Here is a 22,371-nt window from a genome sequence, read left to right as displayed (position 1 = left end):
CAGCAGGCGGCGGAAGCACCGCCCGCTTTTATGGGGGGAAACGGGTTGAAGGCGAGGGTGGGAAGATCGAGGTTGGATGTCAGGGGGAAGTTCTGTGCCGGAACAGCTGCCCAGAGAGGCTGTGGGTGCCCCGTCCACCCCTGGAGGTGTCCAAAGCCAGCCTGGGTGTTAGATACCGAGGGTGGCACCCTGCCGGCGGCGGCGGGGTTCGGAGCTTTATGGTCCTTTCACTCCTCTCCAGCCCAAGCCATTGCGTGATTCTACAATTCACACTGCTCTGCCACGCTCCACAGCTCACACCGCTCTGCAAGGCGTGCTCTCCGGGGTGTTAAATTAAACATTTTAATCTATATCAAACTATTCACAGAATTATTACTCCTTTAACAATAATCAGTGCTCTTTTTGGTGCCACTGTCACACTACGAACGCTTCCCCAATCCCACCTCCTGCTTATTCTGTCCCTCCCAGCCTCCTGCATGCCCCACAGCAGCTCCCAGAGCACCCCTGTAAGGAATGTGTGGGTTTGCTGCAGTTCTGTTGAGTTTCAGGTAGAAGGAAATGGCAGAGCAGCTCAGACTTGAATTCAAATTAACAAACAGGTGAGGAAGAGAGGAAGATCTCTGAGTCGTCAGCACAGAGAGCAGCAGAACTTTGGGTGAGGTTACCCAGAAGGAACAGAGCCGAGTACAGAGCACGCAGGCATGGGAGGGTATGAGGAAATCCATCTCAAAGGTAAATGAAAGGAAGGCACGTGGGAAAGAGAGGAGAAATCCAGCAGGAAATACCTGTCCTTACTTTCCCTCCTCTCGTGCCACACCTGTGCTGTAACGCAGACCAGAAGGTGCTCCATGCCTCCTCACTTCTCACTGCACAGCTGACAGTAATGTCACAGCTTTCTGCAGAACTGCTGGGGAGCAAAGAGAGCCAAGGAAAATCACCAAATAAATCATCAGAAATCCAAGAAATGTTACAAGATCCCTTCATGAAATGTGAGCAGTGTGCCCATGCGAACCAAACATGGAAGAACCTTACAAGTCCTTCCAAAGTTTTCCTATGTCATCTCTTTAAAATCATTAAAGGAACATTCCTTGTGCTATCAAAATAGTTTAAAAAAAATTCTCAGGTCACCTTTAATTTGGGAATTAGAGGCTCTGATGGAAAAAAACTTAAGAAAAAAAACAACTTTACCAGGAAAAAAACTGCAACTCTGGTCACAAGAGGAAAGCAGAACAAGCTGTCAGCTATTCGGCTGTTCTCCCTGTTCACAGGCACACGGTGAGGCAAGGCATGCGTGGGCACTGGGGGCAGAAGCAACAGGCAGCAGTGCTCCTGTATCTTGGGAGCGACTGACCACCTTTAAATCAGGCCTGAACGAACAGAGAGCTTCTATGCAGTTTTATTCCACTCGTAATGTAAGATGTGGACTGATGAATAAACCGTCATGGAGAGATGGAACAGAGCTGCAGGAAGGCTCCGGAGGCCAAATCTGGTACAAGGACACAGCAGCACAGCAGCTTTCAGCTGCTCCTCCCCTAACTCTTGGGAAGAGGTATTCACCCTTCATTGCTCTTCAACAGCAGCGTGGTTTGAGAATGAGACTACAAGGATCTACTTTGGTTCAAAACAGATAACGGTGCCAGGAGATCTGGGCACCCCAGGAATGGAACGGAACTGCAGGCTATCTCGAACACAACATACATAATGCATAAGGCCATTACATTCAACTGATAACACACCATGATCAAATTAAAAAGCAAGAATTGTATTTAACTGATTTCCTCATCACTTTGCAGGAACATCACTTACGGGATGTTAATAGATTTACTCTGTTGAAGTGTAATTGGGCACCGAAGCAGTGCACATGAATGGGATGTGCATAAATCGGATTTCAATGCCAGGGAAAATTGCCTTTTCTATGCATGTAACTACTGCATTTCGGTCATGTCTTCTTAACAATGAGGAAAAAAAAAAACATTCTAAAGGAAACATCACAAATTCAAGTATCTGCATTCGATGTGTAGGTTCAAATGTTGGAAGGATAGCGTAGCTATTTATTTAAAGATCACTTTCTCATATACATGCCAAGATTTCTTAAAATGCTCCCAGTATTTTGCCAATTACTGGGCCTTTTCAAATCCCTTTATCCACTGCCCACATTCATTTTTCATCCACTTCAGCAGCACACTATCAAGATGCAAAACACATAATTTCTTCATGCAGCAGCATGTTCTCAGAGAGGTCAGAACACAGCGCTCTCCTTTCAGAAATCCGAACTGAGATTCATCCAAGTTGAATTCCTAATGATTCCCTAAGGTCCAATTCCTGACAAGAGCACAAAACTTGTCAGGTGTGAGGTGAGACACAGCCGGAGCGGTCCCACGCTTCAGCTCTGACCCCAAGGAGTAACCTTGCTGCTGCACACCAGCACTGCAGCACTCAGGAGGGCCGCCTCTATGAGAAAAGATTTGTCTGAAGGACTGAAGATCTTTAATGTTACCTTGTTTATAAAACAAACAAAAGTGTTCAGCATACAGGAGTGCATGGATAATGTAGCTGCTGCTTGGGACTAGAAAAGCAAAATTTATTCTGCTCTGAGACATCTGAATCTGCAAAATTCATGAGAGAAACATACCAGTCAGAGCTTCACCTTGGAAATCATTATAGTGATACATACCAGGTAGTGCAATCATGTTCCAGAATATATGTATCAACCTCAAATCTATGAAGGTAAAACAGTGTGTAAGTAAAATTTAATTACTACTTTTTATGAAATAGCACAATATCAGTTGCATATTCCATCATGACTAGAGTAAGAAATGTACGTTTCAGTACTGGGCCATATCTCCTATTTCAATTAGCCCTTCAACTGAGGCATTCGGGATTTGAAGCCTGGTTCTGCTTATTACATATTTACTTTTCTTGTCACTCTATTAGCTTAACTTTCTTCTCAGTGCATGTGTGTGCCATCGAAGGGAAACTCCAACACACTGGATACACTGCTTACCTAAGATTATTTCAAAAATTCTTCTGAAGTTTCTTGTTTCCTACCCTTTGAATTATTCAACAGCCCAACTCCTAAGAGCAGGGGAGGGCAGGGGCTGATGCAGGTCACATTTTCCAAGGGACTTCTCAGTCAGTTGCTATGGTGTCCGAGCAGAGATGAGGTCTCTTTCAAGTCACCTTCAAACAGCCCTTGACAAACACTCTGCCCTCAAATGTCAAGCTGTCACTGAAATACATTAAAAGGTCAGGCAGGATAAACAGTGGAGGAAGACTTTTTTTTTTCTTAAAAACCATTACAAAATAAGCATTTAAAAGTGTAAGTCTAAATACATTTCATAAAGTGATAAACGAAGACACTTTGACAATTACCAAATACAGGAACCAAGAGTTCTCTCTTAGAGCTTTGTGAGGAGCTGTTATCTACTGAGTAATTACAACTTGGGCTTCCAGACACTTTAAAATGTTTAATGATGTGAGTCACTAAAATAAAATATGAAACAGTCAGACATTCATACATGATCAAATTTACAGATTCATTAAAGAAAATGTATTTTTATCACACCAGCAAGACAACATTCTACAATTAGGTCGAGCTCAGGGTCACAGCTATGCAGATTCTTAATGCCTCCAAACCTGGACACAATCTAAATGCGCCCATCAGAGAACGTGACCAAACCGAGGCAGTGATGCAATGCGTCCCCCCTCACAACCTTCTGCTGGGTTGAGCATGTCTGCTGCTATAAAGCAACTTTCTGAGCTCATCCTACAATCACAAAGCAAAGCAGTACATCCAGAGACAGCAGAATGTGTCTCTGTGCTGCATGCACATGGATATAACCTATTCAATAGACTTACCACCGATTGCTCCATCTACTCCAGTTTCTTGTTAAATCTGAAGTGTAACACAGCATCGCAGCGGCAATAAGAGCCTTGAGACAGTCCTATGAGAACCTTTGTTTTCACCTTGGAAGAGCAGCACATAGAAGCACATCTTGCACAGAGTGATCCATCTCCATCCCAGCAGCCTGCAGTCTCTGACCCGATTCTCCTCAGCTCTACATCACTGTCACACAGTGATCATGGCAGCAGGCCTGCTTTGTGTTGGTGAAGTGAGAAGGCAAATCACCTGTTCTTTCCACACCTCCATACTGAACACAAGCAGAGCTTGTCGGCCCTTTTGCTCTACCTGTTCACAATCCATAAAGGAATGCTAAATAGGGCTGTTCTTACTTTTCTATGTTCCCACTGAGCGGATAACAGGGTGAGTGCAAACACCTAAGTTATTTTGTTGTCACTCACTGAAAAGTGAATCTATTAACTAAAGAAATGGTGTAACTTTTAGTCAAACCTCTGAAAACTCTGCTGAAGTCTACTTCTGTCTAGCTGAATGACAAAATCTCAGAAAATGAGCTCTCAGTCAAAAAGCATTAGACTAAAGGACTTCATTTACTGTTTCAGCCTCAAATCTGACAAGAAACAGTCTATTCACAGGTTTTAGTTTGATTTCAGACTTGGCTCTAGGTTTCCTGTAAGGCAGTATAAGGATAGGCTCCTCCAGAAGGTGCTCCAGGGCAGGAAGCTAATGTGGGCAATCAGCCTCAAGCTGAGGTCAACAGGTAAACTGGGTCTCTAAGTTTGGCCTCCTTGAACAGCCCTGTCCCCTCTCCTAAAAGATCAAGGAGGCAGAAAATGGCACGCTTTAGAGTAACCAGCATAAAATCATCCAACATTTGACACACTCGATGAAAGAAATGTCAAGCCAAGAGAACACATTTTCACAACGTTGGTCTTATAAAATGTGCATGCTTAAATTTCAGCCACCCACATTCAGAGGTCTATACAATGGCCACTTACAGAGACACTACATATCAATCACGTATGGAGCAGTAGAACCATGTAGGCAGCATACAATCCCTAACCAAATGCATGGCTTAGTCTTAGGCTTGTGCTACATATTTTCAGTGAATGTTTCAAGTCTGGCACATCAGCAGGAGAACTGCAACAGTCATTGAAACCTGTTACATCTTCATGGGTGTAGAGCTGTTCTCTCATATTCTGGCTTCCCGAAGACCACCCAGTGCCAACAAGCATGCAAGGGTGTCTTTCAAGACTTTATTTAGGATTCCTTTCGATGCAAGTCTTCCTCAAATAAAGAGATACGTAAATAAGTTGAATTTCATTACGCAAAGCTGCAAAGCACTGAAGCATTTGTTTTCCCATTTGTAAATGTTAACTATTTAACAGTGTACCCAAATAAAAATAATTTATATGCTAGGAAAAAAACAAACCCAAAAAACACTTGGCATTGTATTTGTTAGGGTAACTTGAGTCAAGAGGAGCAATGTCCACTGAATCAGTTTAAATGCTTAGATTAAATGTCTTTCAATTGCTGTTGCCATCTTCTTCCCGTTTTCTGTATGCTTTATTCAACATTTGTATTTCTTCCTGATAACCACCTCTCTCCATGTGCTGCTTTTTACTATTCTGCCGGTGAGCTTCCACAGTGTCTGGGATTGTTATGTTAATATCGCTGTCAGGATTGTTTGATGGTATGAAGAGTGAGTAAGAAGCAGTTTCCCCTAAATCACATGAGACAAATCTGTTTTCTTTCCGTGAATAGCGTAAGGATGGGGATCTTACCTGTGTGGAGGACTGGCTGATATTACTGATGATGGAAACAGTATCCAGAGCCTCTTCATTGTCACAAATTTCCAGAACCTCCAAATGAATTTTAACACTTGTGTCAGCAAATGAATTAGGACACTCCTCTGGGTTGGGGTCATGACCAACACTTTTAGATCGATAGACTTCGATTTTCTTTGACGTGGGTGTTATCTTTTGTCCTTCAGTGCTTACCTCGTACGTAGACAAGGAGAGAGTTTTTCCTGTGGGTGCCTGAAGTGACACAGTTCCTTGAAATGCACACAGAGGAATAGCTAAGGCCCCACCTGATCGCTGAAAAGAGAAAGAAGGACCATTATCTAATGCTAACTTCAGAAGCTAGCATCTATTACAAATAACCAGTCACGCTTAGTTTGTTCACTTATTTTACTGTGGTAGTCTTTTCCTTGCATTGTTTTAGGAAGCCAGTATTGAAGTTAACCGTATGATTTATTAAAGAGCATAAAAAAGTGTTCATAATCATGCACTTCAGTATAAAAAGTGAAGTCTGAAGTGACTGTGACTCATCTACAGCTCATGGACTCTTTATGGAAACAGTCCACCATTAACATTTCATTGCAGCCAGTCCACAGTGAGACAACCAGCATTAGCAGACACTCTCCAGCCAGTAACAGCAGCAACTTCTTCAAGTGTCTTCACTGAATTTCTGCTTAATTCCAACTGACATGCTGATCTCCTGAGGCTCCATTCAGTCAGCAAAGGAGAAAAATGACAGCAGAGAACTTTACAAGAACTGGACCCCATGCTGACAGCACTTGTCTCCCTTGGGCACTTAACTAAATTGGGTGCCACCTAGCAACTGAGCTAAAATCCCTGAAACAGCTTTACAGATACCATTCAACAATTTTTCATACATATATTTGTTATTTTTATGATGGAAGTAAGTATAGTATCCATGGTGGTGGTCAGAGGGCCCATCCAGGTCTCCCTCCCTCCCACGTTTCACACAAGTCCTAGACACCAATATGGATTTCTCTCTAGTACAAAGCTGAATTTATCAGCAGAGAAATCTTCATACACTTGAAAGTATAGAGATAAAATTTAGTTACAGCTCTGTAGTTCTAAAGGTCATCTTCAAACGAAGAATTTTCAGCAGTTTCAACGAAAGAAGTGTTTCAAGAGGCTGTAAATAAATGAAGGCATTACACAAAGAAATCACCATGTGTGCCTGCATGGAGAACAGAGGCAGTTTGCTCCCATGCAGACAGTGGTTGCTCACTCAGAGGCGAGCCGTTACGTGTTCCTGTTCACAGTGCTGCAGGACAGATCCTGCCTCTCTTCCTCACCTTACAGACTGGCATTTTTAACTGTGGAGGTCAGCCATTCAGTGACTCACGCCGGAGAGAACAAACAGGCTCATCCTCACCTAGTCTGCTACAATTGGGCTTTGACTGTTTACTGAGAGGTGCAAGGATTTGCATCCAAAAACAACTTCTTATTCACTAAAAAAATACAACTAAAACAAACCTCAGCTTTGCCAAAGGCACATTCCTTGGCAGGCAGTGGAAGCACTGGTCTGGGACAGGGCAGATTACGTGGAAGGGCTGCACTGGTCAGACAGAAACATACAACAGAGAGACTGCTGAAACTGGGAGAAGTGGCAGAAACCAGCTCCACTCCCACCTAGAAATGTGCACTGAGAGCACTGAAAAGCTGCCAGCCACAAGGTGATTCACCCTAATCACACTTCTGCACTGCTCTTGCTATGATGCTTTCAGGGCTCCTTTTGTTAAATCTACCTCAGGTATCCCCAGATCACACTGCTATGTGAAGTGCAAGTGTACTCCTTCGGTGCTGCAGTTCCCTCTCCAGTTGCAGTGCTTCCATGCTGTCTGGAGGAGCAGATCACAGGCTGAACTTCCTCCTCCTGTCCTTCCTCTCTATGCAGACACACACAGGGTCCCTCCTCAGCAGCACAGACCTTTCTGGAAGATTTGGGAATACAAAAAAATAATACAGCACTCACGGGATAAAGTGAAAAAATGGCAAAGCATGACATGAGTGGAGCAACCAGAGGAAGACAAACAGCTGATTTATCAGGATGTGGAAGTCTGAAGCACTGAAGAGTTTGGACAGCACTCGTATTTCTTCCTGTAGAGTGCAAGGGAGGGCTGAGATGAGACAGAGACATGCCTAGGAGAGCAGGGACATCTCTTTGTCTGTGGATGCTGGGACAGATCTACCTGCAAACAGAAGACAGTCCACTGAAATCCTTCAAAGAGGAGCAGTCTTTCCTTGTTAAGTTACAGGGAAACACTGAGCACACCCTTGGAAGCAGAAGCTCCAGTGTTGTCCTCTTGGGCTACTGATCTACCCTGTGCAAACAGTGTGAATACAAAGAAGGAAGAGGAGGAATAGGAAAAACAGGTCTAATACTGGCAGCAGGGAGGAGCGTGAGCACTGCTTAGGCACTGAACGGAGCTCTTCCTCTTGAAACAGTCCTGCTTATGTTTCCTTTCCAGTAATACTGAGAAAGTGAGTAGAAAGAGAGACATTTCAGATACTGGAAAGGTGAAATTCTTCTTAGGGAGCTGGGAAAAGCAATTACTTGCTCATTATTAAAGGCAATGCTGTGATGAGACTTCCACAGAACAAGGCAGAACTTACAATCACAGCTCAATCAAGTGACACATTACCTCACCTTCACTAAAGAGCATGAGAAGGAAAACAGGTTTCATTGCGTGGAAAAACCTTGCCAGACTGTGACTTCACACGGTCCTTCAACAAAGAAATCTGGCTGACAAAATGCTAGCAGCTGGGTTGCCCTGCTGGAAGGAAATCAAAGTTGTAGTAGTAGTCTCCTCAATATATCTGCCAGACAGAAATGGTGCTCAAGTGTTCTTCTCATACGCAGTTATGGAGACAACAGCTGTGCTGTGCATAGAGGCAGCAAAGAACCCACACACGATTGTCAGGTCCAGCACCTCACTGCTAGCTCCCAGTTGCTGGTGGGGCACTGGGACTCCTGGAGAACAGCTCTGTTAAGGGCAGGCACCAGCAGCCCTTGTTTTAAAACAAGGAATGGGGCACTTTTTAGTTAGGTGTTGTCACTTGTATTTTCTGTAGTAATCAGGACCACTCCTCCAGGAAATACGTAAGTGAAACTATTTTCTTTTCTGTTTTCTCTCTAGGAAGTTCTAGTCCACTCATCTTCCACCCCAGATGCTTTACTAACGTCACCAGAGGACAGAGCAGCAAACTCAGATCTGGATAAGATCAAGTGGGCAAAGCCTGCTAACTGTTCTGAGCAGTGTTCACGGAGGTGCAAGTTCACTTTCTTTGATAGTGCAACACACTGAGCGCGGATATAATAATTTGGTAACATGCATTTAAATGGTGCTTCCCTTGGACACTGAGATACTGCTGGGTACAAGCCCTGTAGCTCTGCTTCCAGCCCACCTAGCTTCAGCAATCAACACTGGAAGTCCTTGCAGGGTCAGTTAAGCGTGTCTGCATTTCTGGCAGTTAATCAAGCTCAGAGTCTGAAGAACTGTCTAAAAAAGCACTTACATTATGCAGAAAGACATCAAAAGAATACGAAATAATAGGTTAAATAAGAACTGATTACTTCGGTGCAAGGTTACATTCTGCTTTATAAAACACTACAGATTTGTCAGAGTGAATGTCAAGATGGAAGATCTGTCAGAGGGACCTGGAGGACAATGAACAACCCTCACTTGCTGCACTGACTACTCCAGTTCTGGAAAATAAGATGTTTTCCAATGATGGTAGAATTATTGGCTCTTTCTCTGTCCGTCTTCTGTTGAGAAATTGATATTTACTTTTTGAAATGAAGCAGACACACCCTGTCTTATGTGCCTGGTCACCAACCAGGAAGCCCAGAAACTGCATATTTTTAACTAGGAAAATTCCAGTAGAAATATTAGCCAATTACAGACACCTTTAACTAGTTCTACAATTAAAAGTATGCAGAAAATTAAGCATATTCTGGTTTTTAGATCTACTTAAAGATACTTATTCTTTACATGCACATAGGCATACATACACAGAAGTATTTATTTATTGTCCATACATATATGTATAGAAATACACATCTTTTTACAATTCATGTCTTCATTTCTGGCAGTTCTGAAGGGTTCTGGGTCAGAAATGCTCAAACGTTTCAATTCAAGAAGTCATGGAATTCCCCAATCAAAACATTCTGTAAGCCAAAACTGCCATCTCTATGCTGAAGCTGGCTTTAATTGAATCTCCTAAGATTTGCCCAGTCTCACGAAAGTTACAAACTAGCACTACGCCCCAACTCTCCCTCTGGAGGATTGTTTTCTGCAGGTTTGCATCACAGAAACATCAGGTTGGTAATTTGTGAGATTGTTTACTCTATTTCCCATGCATTTCAGCAGTCAGGAATGCTGCAGGATCTCTGAGGCTGTGATGCTCACCCCGAGCTCCCTGCCAACAGGAGCTGCCCTGCCTGGTGTTGCTGTGTGTGCAGAGCTCGCTCCCACTGTCTGGTTGCAGGGCACACTCCTGTGCTGCTCCTGCTGGAGGTGGCTGCAGGCTGTTCTGTCTGCTGGAATCTGGGGCACAGCTCTCTCTGGAGGACTATGTGTACCAGCACATGCATTTTTTAACGAGCCATGACAAAAAATTACAATGAAGCAAATCACAAATGTACTTGTTCCTTAAGGAGTGCTGATGCGTTCTGAACAGAGAAATCTCTACATAATTGATAAAGCAAATGCTTTCATTATTAAATTAAATCATCCACCTCCCAGATTTCATAGAAGAGTTGTTGCCACGAGGCAAACCTTCAGCAGCATCACTGCAGTTTCAGGCTGGGCTCTCCTCTCCCATTCTGGCTGATTCCAGCAGGTCCAGGTGAGACTGTGACAAAGGGGAGGTTTCAGCCTGCGCAGGGGACAGAACCACACCTTGCAGCCACTGGTCCAGGCAGGGCAGTGAGAAAGGGCCCACAGGAGTCACCCGACTTCATGTGGCCTTGCTGGGCCACCTACAGAGCCCAGGAAATCCACTGTTTGCCCTGAAGAGAAATTAAGTTTCTGACCTGTGACTTTTTTGAGAAGGGAGGAAAGGGGAAGGTAACTTTCATACAATCACTGTATTTATTCCTCCTCGCAAACCAGTAGAAACAAAATGCCCTTTTCTATCTGGTTTTCAAAAAAATGGTTATACTTATGTGAAAAATTAATAAAGGAGTATTAAGTTCGAATTATACTTCAGGAAATTTTTTTTTTTAATCACTTGTCAAAGCACAGCCTCATTCTACGTGCTGGTGAGCACCTGCTGAGGATGCATGGTACCCCTCTGCCCCCCTTAGTGTCTGCAGGACTTACCAGCAATTGGCAGAGCTGGGCACTTACAGAAATGTTAAAGTACGACTGTCATCAACTTTGAATACTGCTTCTGATGGTATTTACATCTGACTTTCAAAATAATTTGTTTAGAACTGTAGTTTACAAGTGATCAATAACTTCTGCTGGAAGAAGCTAAGGAAATTCCTTGAGGGTAGCACTAATATTTCAGGTACTGAACACTTCTACATGTATTTTGATTTTCTATTAAACGTGGCTGGATTCATTGTCCTGCACAGAGCTTAAACTCAGTGGTCCCAGTTCTCCAGTGCCCGGATTAAGCATACACTTCCCAAGATTTCTTGTTAACAATTTGTTCCATGGAGCAAATCCCTGCCAGAGCAGGCAAAGCAAAGCCTCACTTTGCTCCATTCTCCAGACAGTTATCAGTCAGTATTTCCTTTCCTGTGACCAAAGGTGACTCTGTTTCAGAAGTAAGTTCTTAGCTAGGAAGCACTTGCTAGCAACTGAAATCAAAAATAAAAAAACTGTTCAGCAACTTACTTGACCTGAGTGGTGGCTCAAGTCATCCACAGCTGTTTGATTTTAATGACAATAAGTTGCTGTTGCATCACTGTAACGGCCAGTGGAGAAGAAAGGTTACTTGGGGAAAGAAAGGAAGCGTGTTAGCAGCCTGAAATTCCAACATGATCCAAGGTAAGCAGCACATCTGGAGGATACTCCAGTGCACCTAAGGTAAGGGCTCTCCTCTCTGACTATGTGAAAAGGATGCATCCTCAAAACAGACACCCAAAATTTGCTGTAGCTGCCCAGGCCTGGCTGCCTAGTGCCACGTGAGGTGCCTCAGAGGCAGAGCTGCAGCCTCCTGAGGCAGCCACTGGAGTACAAAGCAGTTGATAAACTCCTGCAGCCTCTCAGCTGCTTCAGTTGACTCCAGCATAAGTTAGTTGGTAGATTCGCTAATCATTCCATGAGTCACAGGCTCTAGAATACTAAGACAGGTGTAACATGAGCATTAGAGGGAGGCAGAGCTTATGTCAGTGCACATCTGTCTCTGGGAAAGGCAGGAGAGCTTTGAAGTGAGCTCACAGAGCAGGACACATCCCCCAGTGCTGCTGAGCAGCGTGCTGCGGGGCCATGAGCAGGAGGCATGTTTTGCTGTGTCCTGGTCCAACACCACTGCCATGGGACCACACTGCCTCCCAAACAAAAATACCAGTACTATGAATAAAGCTCTAATGAATTTGTATTCCTAATGACTTTGATGGAATATGGATTCCAGCTAAAAACGTTTGATTTTAGAACGGTTCCAGTAAAGATTCCATCATTTCCTTTCAGAGACAATGTGTTTTCTGTTAATTTCAAAACAGAGCCTTAGTCTTCCTCTTTCCAAAATTAATTACTACAATGACTTGCCCTTTGAGAGGCTGTCTGCAGTAAATTTAGACTCAACTCAGGGTATGACAAGAATAGACAAGGTCACCTCAGATGACCTGAAAGCCTGGATTTGTTGTTGGCCTGTCCCATCTGGATAGGCCTCGGGCCCAAACACAACAGAGGCACCCAAGGAAAGAATACCAGCACTGAGGTGTCAGAACTTCTGTACTCAGCTGTCTGAGTACCTGAAGGAAATGAGCCCAAGACAGTCCTTCAGTACTGTATGGGAGACGGTACGCTCACATTAATTCCCATTTCTGTAGCAGCTGCAAAGCCTTGCCCTTTTCTCCACACGTGGTGAAGTTTATTTCATTTATGTACTGCCACCCTTAGAAAAAGTTCTGAGGTTGTTTGCAAGCACCACTCTAAGAGCCATTCTGCTGAGCAGCAGGCACTGTACAGTTAACCTGAATGTGTTTATGCTTTCTAGGAAAATACAGTGATCAACAAACGTGGTGAAGAAAAGCACAAGCCCTTAACAAATGGAGAACTTGTTAGAATGGACTGGCTTTACTGGAACAGCTTTTGTTACTCCTACTCCATGAGGTAGCATTAGACTCAAGATACAAGGATCCCTTGAGGAGAGAGCACTGGTATCAGCCAGTGGCAGCTTCCTGCAGCAGTTAGAAGATGGAGAAATGCTAGACTGATTCCAACCACTACTTGAAGATACAGGATGAGAACACCACCATAAATTAGCATAGATACAGTTGTATGGCTTGTGGGAAGCAAATACAATCTTCAAGTCCATTCATCGTTTACTGGAATATTTACAGCCCATCTGGAGCAAGACAGACCCTGCACATTTATCACTGCTAAAAAAACTTCAAACTCCAGACATAAAGAGATACAGCACCGACTCCTCCTAAGTGAAATTACGTACACACACTTCCCCTTTCACTTTGCAGAGAACATAAATACATGCTATACACAGAGTCTTTTGAAAGAGTTTGCTTGAGGCAAACCAGAAAAGGAAGAGAAAAGTTAACCTATAAAGATTGCAAGCCTGGCAGATTTCTACTGCCTGAAGGCTCCTAACTAGAGGCAAAAACATACATGGCACATTTATGGACAGGAAAGGGGGACACACTGCTATTTTATGAGATGTTAAAGGTAACCTTCAACAATGCAGCTGAGAGAGATTTAGAAATGACAATTTTTGGCCTCCCTCTCAATTACAGCTGGCCTATACAGGTATCGAATAAAAAACACTGCCACATTCTCCTTTCATGCCATTTTCCTTCCAGAGAAATCACTGATGGAGCCAAACTTTATTCCCAGAACTGAAGGTGAGCAGACAACCAGCTACAGCATTTTCCACGATAGTACCACCTTCCAAGCAGCACACAGCTTCAACAGAAAATCAAAGACATCACATGTATTTTCTGGCACTCTACTGTCCAAAAATCTAAATCAAAGTGATTAATACCTTTCTCACTGCTACTTTATGGTCTGAAAATAACAGGACAAAAAGTTCTGCTGTCAAACCATGAATAAAAATGGGCAGCCTTCTGCAAGGTGCCTGCTGCTCAGAGACTGAACAAAATGTCATCTGGTGCAACACTTCTCATCTCTTGTTTCCCTCAATCATCTCAGGCAAGTGAGTGGTGCCGGCCAGCTGCTGTGCCTTTCCCTGCAGCCAGCACTGAAAAATATTCAGCTCCATTAAGAGTTACTTCCCTTGAAATACTGGAGTGGCTGTTGGCATTGGGTGTCTGAAATACCAGCAGCTCTTGTAATCACAGCTTTGTGAAGACTGTGACAAAATCCTGCTAGTTATAATGGAGTACTTACCAAACTAAAAGCTGTAATGCTTGCACTTGGGGGCTGATTCAAAGCACCCATTAACCACCCCTGCTACTTACAAACTTTGGTAGAAATTGTCAGGCTTTTTTTGTCTATTTTGATGATGTTTGAGTAATCAAAGGACCTATCCACACCTGCTTCTGACTTCCCCACTCCCAAGGCTATGCAGGGATGCTGCCTGGGTTGATGTCCCCAGGTCCTGCTCCCCTCACCAGCAGCCTGCTGCTCTCACCCCTTGTCCAGCTGGGCTGCAGGTGAGCACCAAGGCTGCAGCCACTGCAGGGCTGGGCCTAACCAGAAAATCTTTGGGCTTTTATCTCCCAGTGGGAATCAGGGAACTACTTTAAATCTGCAAAGATGAAGTCTCTCACCAAGATTCACTGCTTGTGCTATTTTGAACCACGGAGTCCTCAATACTGGCCAATTCCCACTTGGCTGAAACTAATTACCTTTCAGTAATCACTTATAGTAGCCGATTAACTTTCAGACAAGCACACAGCCTTGCACACATTAATGCTTGAACACAGTGCAGCTGTATGGTTCAGTCCTGCTACACCACAAGCCACTCTGCAGCTGTACCTGTACCAGGCTGATGGAGCAGCACCTCGAGCTCTGTACCCAGCTCACTCTTCAGTAGAGATGCACTCCTTCTCTGGGCCATTACTTACACCTCGTAGCACAAGCTGCCTTCAAATATGATGGAAATCATGCCAGAGTTCAGTAAGATTTCAGCAAGTCTGTCGCTGCACAGCTTTCTGGAGTTCTGAGCAGTGGCCTGTACATAGGGCTAATCTACCCAATATGTAGTGCCTACTCTGGGGGACAGAGGAATAGGAAATTCAAGATTAACATTTCTTCAGTAACTGAGAGAACACCATATAAAACCATCGTATGATGATTACAACCATCTAACACCTCTGAAAATCTCCTGCTATAGACAGAGAGCTGGAAGGAAACGTACAAGATGGCTCTGTAGGACAGAAACGTAAGGGGACATATCTCCAGAGCACTGTATGTGGTTCAGCCTCTTGACTTTCATTAGTCATAATGGGGAAAACCCAGCTATGTCCCTACCCTGACAATGCAGCCCAAGAGGATTTTTTTTACCTATAAACACGGTGATTTACTGCACAGCAATGCACACAGTATTCCCACCTTTGCCTTCATTTTGTCAGCACAGTCATTGCCATGTGCTAGCTCTGCAGCAAGACAAGATTTATGGAGGCTTTCCTTTTGCACTCACCTTTCCCATGTTGCTACAAAGGCAAAATGACAGCTTCTAGGTGAAAGGGCTGAGTAAAATTACAGGGAAGTATTAGAGAAAGAAAGAAAAAAATGGACATGACACAGCAGGAAAGTGTTTGAGTGGAGAGGTGAGAAAAGGAAATAGGTGACATTCAACTGCTCAAGTATCAACATGCAAGAAGACATGTCTATCATCCAAAGTCACCTAATATTTAAGTCAGCATTACAGAAAAATGTCCTCACTGCAGGTGGACATTATGGTCTTTATAGGTCCCTCCCAACTCAAGGAACCTGTTCCATTCCGTTCCATTCCATTCCATTCCATTCACTTTCTATTCTATTCAAGCACTTTACTGTATTACGCCATGCTGCTCCTTCCACATACTTCTCAGTAACAGGGATCCAGCTCTCCTGTCCCCCTCCAGCTGCCCTTGGGTTTTTTCTGTTGAAATGCTGCATGCTCAGAGAGCAGTACTTCTACAGCAGAGCTACCTATCAGCCCTTGGCTACGAAAATGAAAGAAATCTGGAAGAAAGGCCAAACACAAGCCAAGGAAACTGCTGCATTTCTTTAGAATTGCGATACACTGTGGATAAAAACCTTTATAGAAAAAGTTCAAAGATGGATTTTCTGTAGTAGCAGAGATGAGCAGCTGCTTCCTCCTCTTCCCTCCCAGCCACCTGTCACTCGTGCTTCCAAGTATTTGTGATAGGAGTTTGGCAGCTTCTAACACAAATACTTCGCAAAACTAAAAAAAAAAGGGGAGTTTATAAGCTAAAAGCACATCAGTGAACTCTATAAGGAATGTATTTTTCCCTGCAACTACACTCGAGTCTGTTAAATTTGCTGGTACTTACTGCTATTTATTTTTAAAAGCTTTCAAACAAGGTAGTAGAATAGAAATGATATAGAATTTTTGTGTGAGTAAAACGCATTCTAATTTCCTGTAGGACAAATCACTGTCCTTTTTCAACAAGTATTTGCAAAGGGGCTGAAGTTACACATCCTGGGCTGCATCATAAGAGGCTTAGCACCAGCAGGGAGGTGATCCTGCCCCTCTGCTCCGTGCTGTGAAACCTCACGTGGGCTACTGCATCCAGATGTGGGGTATTCAGCAAAGGAGAGATGCAGACCTGTTGGAGCACATCCAGAGGAGGGTCAGAGAAATGATCTTAGGGATGGAACACCTCTCCTAAGAGGACAGCTGAGAGCTGGGGCTGTGCAGCCTGGAGAGGAGAAGGCGCTGGGGAGACCTGAGAGCAGGCTGTCAGTACTCAAAGGGGCTGTAAGACAAAAGGTACAGACTCATTAACAGGATCTGTTGTGACAGGACAAGGGGAAATGGTTTCAAACTAAAGAAGGAGAGATTTAGATTGGATATAAAAAAGTTTTTTTTACAATAAAGGTGGTGAGGCACTGGCACAGGTTGCCCAGAGAGGTGGTGGATACTCTGTCCTCGAAGACACAGTCAGGCTGTACAGGGCTCTGAGCACCTGACTGAGCTGCTGGTGGCTTTGTTCACTGCAGGGAAGTTAAACTAGATGAACTTTAAGGCTCCTTTCCAATTTAAGCAATTCTATGATTTTATGATAATATGTTTTTCTCACTAAGTTCTCAAGCTGACTAGCTGTACCTTCTGCTATGCAGAAATTCAGCACATAAGAACACAGTTACCACACCACTTGCAGCTATACAGAAAATTTATCTGTAATTGCTATTCTTCCTCCTACTCTAAGTTATTACAAGTTCTGCTTATTGAACAGAAAGCTGGAAGTACTCTAATAAGCACATCTATACTTATTTCTGTTATCAAGCATTTACAATCTGAAAGTACTGAAGATGAGGGACTTTCATCCTGTTAGGATAATCATCCATTTCCTGGTAAGGTATGCTATCTTCTCCCCAGTTGGCAAGCTTAATTGGCAAAGCAAGCAGAAGTACATGACCAATAAACGCCAGAGAAAGTCTCCGTCCTTAACACGGTGAATAATAGTGAGACAAGGAGAAAGTGACTTTTCTTAGATACTCAGGCACTTCCAGGCAGACTGAACAAAAGGGAAGGCTTCCACCTAATTTAATGTTTGGCTCAAACTGATCTTTCTCTCAACATTTATCTGAGAAGTGCATTAAAGTTCTTTTTAGAAGGCTTGCAGGAATTTCATACACTGCCCTTTTTCACCAGCAAAGCAAATGTCAGCACTGTGACACTCTGAAAGCTCGTGCTGAATGTCAGAAAGAAGGACATCTGTAACTTAGAAGCCTTGAACTTTTAGACCATAGGACCCTTAATGCCTGGCAATTGCACACTGGGTTATAACTTGGAAAATGTCAAAAAAGGATGAATTAGGACTCCTTGTAACACAAGTACTCAAGAAGTCTGCCCAAAAGTGACATATAAAGCCCTGGGGCAAAAGCAGCCAGCCACACGCAGTCATTGCCAACTGCTTCCAACAAGATGCTTGTACCTGTTCAAAGCAAAGTCACAGGTCTAGCAACGTGAAATGGCAGCCATGGGAAATGGGAAAAGCAAACCTGTCTGGAAACTACAGCAAGGAGAGCCAAAGGGAGATAATGGCACACAGCAGGGTAGCAAGAACTACTAGATTAAAAACAGGTTCTGTCATCATTTACTTTTGCCCACAAACGGTAGTTCATCACTGCACCCTGCAAGGGAGTGAACATTTGATTTTTCATGAAAGGGATGATCAATCGAATCTGAAATATCAAACAAATTCCTACTTTGACTCAATTTATAAAGTTGTGTTTATCAGAAAGAGAGGAGATTCTGCTATTGAGATATGAAATACATCTTATACATCTCATCTATGGATGCCCAAGGGTCTGAGCAAACTGCTCTAGCTTTCAGATCTGCCCTGCCTGGAGCAGGAGATGGATTAATTGACTTCCAGAGGTCCCTTCCAGCTTAAAGCATTCTGCAGCTCCTGTCCTGTGGGCGTCATGCAGGATCTAACCTCTTTCACACAGAGTGTAATGCCAAACATCTACTGAATGGTACAGAGCACAGCAGAACCCTCAGAGCTTACCTAACACCTGGCTGGGCAGCCTGGCTTCAGTTTCTGGCTTATGGCTTTGGCTTCCAGTTTCCAGCCTCCTGCTCTGCCTTAGTGGGGAAGGTTTGAGGTAGCAGCACGTATCACGAGCAAATAAGCAGGGAGAGGCTGCGCCCACTGTGGGGTTCACTGAATTGACATGTTGGAAAGATTATCACAAGCTCTAGTTTTGCAAAAAGGCAACAAAAACATAAGTTTCACCCAGCTCATCAGCACTGCCTCCAGAATACATGGTTCTCTTAAGCCATAGCAGTAATAAAATATTTTAAAAATATTTTAACATTCTCCATTTTCATCCTTGGACATGTGTTTTCTGGCTGCTCGCGCACTAGGAATTGAAAGCTGATCCTGACTGCTTTTAGATTCCACCAAGAGAAACTTCCAAAGAGTAGGCAAGACTGTCTCTTCAGGTACCTTAGCCAGTTTACAGCAACAAAACTGTGACTATGTCACATCTAAAACATTAAAATGATGTTCTTCTATGCACACAAAACCACACTGGTTTATTTAGAGAATGGGTATACATCTACACTGCCAGGTCAGTATGTACATTTATAATGCAGACCAAAATTTTGAACTGGAGCATAAACACCATTGCCTAAGGAAGGCACCCAGACCAGGTGCAGGTAACACAATGTACCACTGCCCTTTTACAGTCTCAGACAACCCTGAGATGCCTTCCAGAGCCCAGTATGTGAAGAGAGAAACATGTAAACTCCACAGGGACAAGCAGCTGCTGCACATTTCTATTTCTACTAGACATGGACACCTCATGTCCATGTTTGGCCTTTGGTTGGTAACATCAGAGTTTCAGCAAACAGAAAACCTCACACTCACTGCCAGTCTAACAAACAGTTGACAAGGGAACCACAAACAATCTTTATCTTTTAAATTAAGAGATTAAATATTTTTCAGCATTCAGCCTGCAATAGCTGTTGTGACATTTTTGCTCTTAAACAAACACTGACTATAAAAACAAAAGCTGGCAGTTCTCCTCTGTGTTCTTACATGAAATAATAGCTGTCCTTTTGCTGGATCCAGTTTCAGCCTGTCACTCCACAAGTGGCAGTTCTGGGCAATTCTCTCTCCCATCTTTTTACTGCTGAACACAACTCAGAAGTTGAAGCAGAGACTCTCAGCATGGGCACTAACAACAAGGATTGTCATGGCAGAACAAAAGTGCCTCCAACCCGAGGAAATCCCCGATCCTGCTGTTACTGACAGGGGACATCAGCCTGACAAGGATAGGATTACTCCAATGAGGACTCAGCACTTGGAACAAACAGTGGCTATGCAATCTGATCATTAAGAGCAAAGCCCAGCTTCTGTGGTAATGGGGGTACGTTCAACAAGATACATCTATAGGTGAAAGAGTCACAAAGCAAGGAACTCTGTATTAGTTGTAGATGATATCTCCTTAAAAACTATGGGTTCTGATACTACTCTTAAGCTATGAAAAGCTCTTTCAGATTCTATAAGCAGACAGCAAATACAAGGGAGCAGAATCAGGACCTCTGTGCAAGAACTACGGCTGTGTTCATAGACATCTTTAAGAAACCATTAAATTCAAATACTGACAAGTTAGGACTCCATCTTCAAACTCTTTTCTCACAAAGCTAAAAGATTACTCAGAATTTCTTCTTCCTGATAATTGTCTACATTCTTAAGGAAATGGATGAAAAATTACTAGGCGTCCTTGTGATTTGACTGAAACCTGCATTCATCTGTAGTTCCACCACTCAGGTTTGTTTTTTCAGTTCTCCCTTTTTCCCTACACAAAATGTAAGTATGACTGAAATGTCACCTGCTACTTGGAAATACTCTTAAAAATACAGGCTTTTGGAATCATCTGGAGAGAAAAATCCTATTCACTAAGATGAATTAATATAAGTCATACTGAATTCTTGCCATATACAGATTATGCTGGTATATACAAGGTAATAATTAAAAATCTATGATTAAGGAAACAAGTGAGGGAGCACTGCAGGACCAGAATCTGCAATAGGAGTGAAGTTACTAAAATATACAACACTGAGTAAGTTTTCTACTAAAAATAAATATGCTATCAACAGAACTAACAAAAACTTCAGTGTAAACAAAAATTATGCCTTACAGAACAGTAACTCTTACTACAAATAAAAACAAGCGCAAAAATCCACTTTACCTGCCGAGGGGTCCTCTCCGACTTACTTCTGCACCACTCCCAGTCTGTGAGCTCTGGCTTGTGGCCCTCTTCGTGAGACAGCCTCCTCTCGGCTCCATCCACGCTCCTGCCGAGGCCCGAGGCCGTTTCTCCGCGCACCCCCGCGGTGCCGGGCCGGGTGCTGTCTGTGGTGCTGAATCCCGCCGGACCGGCTCTGGCGCCGTCCGTGGTGCTGAGCCCCGCCGGGCCGGGCCGGAGGCTGTCCCTGAAGCTGAACTCCGCAGGGTCCGGCCGGGCGCTGTCCGTGGTGCTGAATTCCGCCCGCGCCGCGCCGCCGCCACCTCCCTTCGGCGGCTCGCAGGGTTTCTCGCAAACCAGCAGGTTGTGGCACGACGTGGATTTACCATCGCCATCGTGGAGGTGGCTCTCAGGGGATATTCGATAGATTCCATAACTGTGCTGGAAGGAAAGGTTGAATTCGAAACCTCTGTGTTTGGCTGAACAAAAAGGAATGAAATGTTTTATCAGGAAGAGTCAAAGCCAAGAAGAAAAATGAGATTACATACGTAATGAAACTTACTTTCTAAAACATGGAATACATACTCCAGCCCTAGAGATAACCCAAACCCAAACCCACATCCCATTTTTTTTGCATATTGCTATGCATAAAAAGAAAGAACCATTGAGAATCAATGTCTCAGATAGCACTGCCTTGTCAATGAACTCAGAAATGCTGCATTTCAAAGTACAAGGACTCCAAGAAACTGCTAGGTTGCCTGCCATTTTCTTGGAGCATCATGTTTTATGGACTACACACAAAAAAGTATTTGAATTTTGTAATACCTTTCTTTTCCCCCCAGAGCCTGTTTCAGCCACAGTCCTAAAGGTGAAAAATTGTACAAAATGATGAAACATTTCTGAATACTGAAAATCAACCTTCAATGCACATACTTCTCTCAGAGTACTTGAAGAGTTGTATTTTCATTTGTAATTCAGAATACAACACCTCTGCACAGACACATGAACACTGGAGATTTATTTCACAAATAACTGTGAGCAGGAAGTTTATGGGAAAGCATTATGCAAAATTTGAGTCATAAATATCATGTTACCCACATTTACAGAAACCTAAAGGTGTTTTTCACTAGGGTAAGTTCACAGAGTGACAGCTGCATTTCTGTTTACTGCCTCTCTGAGAGTTACCACATGACCAAGTTCATTACAAAAAGGACAAAAGTCATGCAGCATCCAAAGAGACAGGCTGTGGCATAGACAGCACATTCTCTTGCAGCTGGTTTTACCTAGAGGCACAATGAAAAAAAGGCCTTCAGAAAATTCTAAAGGGATTATCATGTAAAGGTCTGCTATTCTCGGTTACCTTCAGGTAATCTTTATAAGCATGCAATAAACGTGAAATTTTTGAGACCAAAGCTGTGTAGTACGTCTTCAGCTTTGAACTAACTCCATGAATGTACTGGGATAATAGCCCTCCCTGTCCTTTGTAGCTTGCTTTCTTGTGTCACTATGATTTGCTAGCTATAGGGCAGGTGTAGAAACAATAGCTGTTCTCCTCTTTATAATCTCCTTGCAATTAACATGTTGCTTTTTCCCCATGCCACAGTTAACATGGTCCATGTATTTCACCAGTAGAAGTCAGATTCTGGCAGATACATCTTGGAGAGGAGAG

General features: G+C 43.4%; 2 protein-coding genes across 8 annotated transcripts in view; both read right to left on the bottom strand.

The window, feature by feature from the left end:
- Positions 1–850, bottom strand: part of DHX36 (DEAH-box helicase 36) — an 18,130-nt gene extending 17,280 nt beyond the window's left edge. The window contains exon 1 of the mRNA XM_003209277.3: positions 818–850. Within this exon, the coding sequence (XP_003209325.2) occupies positions 818–850 (33 nt within the window). The remainder of the gene's footprint in view (positions 1–817) is intronic.
- Positions 228–22,371, bottom strand: part of GPR149 (G protein-coupled receptor 149) — a 132,050-nt gene continuing 109,906 nt past the window's right edge. For 3 of the 7 annotated variants that reach the window (XM_019619238.2, XM_031555032.1, XM_010717035.3), the window contains 2 exons: positions 20,706–21,181; positions 228–5,958 (listed from right to left, as the gene is read on the bottom strand). In XM_019619238.2, coding sequence (XP_019474783.1) covers positions 5,386–5,958; positions 20,706–21,181 — 1,049 coding nt within the window. In that variant the 3' untranslated portion in view covers positions 228–5,385. The remainder of the gene's footprint in view (positions 5,959–20,705; positions 21,182–22,371) is intronic. The other 4 variants (XM_019619229.1, XM_010717038.3, XM_010717036.3 and 1 more) reach the window with 4 other exon arrangements.

This window comes from Meleagris gallopavo, chromosome 11 (genome assembly GCF_000146605.3).
Source record: "Meleagris gallopavo isolate NT-WF06-2002-E0010 breed Aviagen turkey brand Nicholas breeding stock chromosome 11, Turkey_5.1, whole genome shotgun sequence".
NCBI classification, from domain to species: Eukaryota; Metazoa; Chordata; class Aves; order Galliformes; family Phasianidae; genus Meleagris; species Meleagris gallopavo.
The sequence above is the reverse complement of the archived record's forward strand: the minus strand, read 5'-3'. Positions and strand labels throughout refer to the sequence as shown.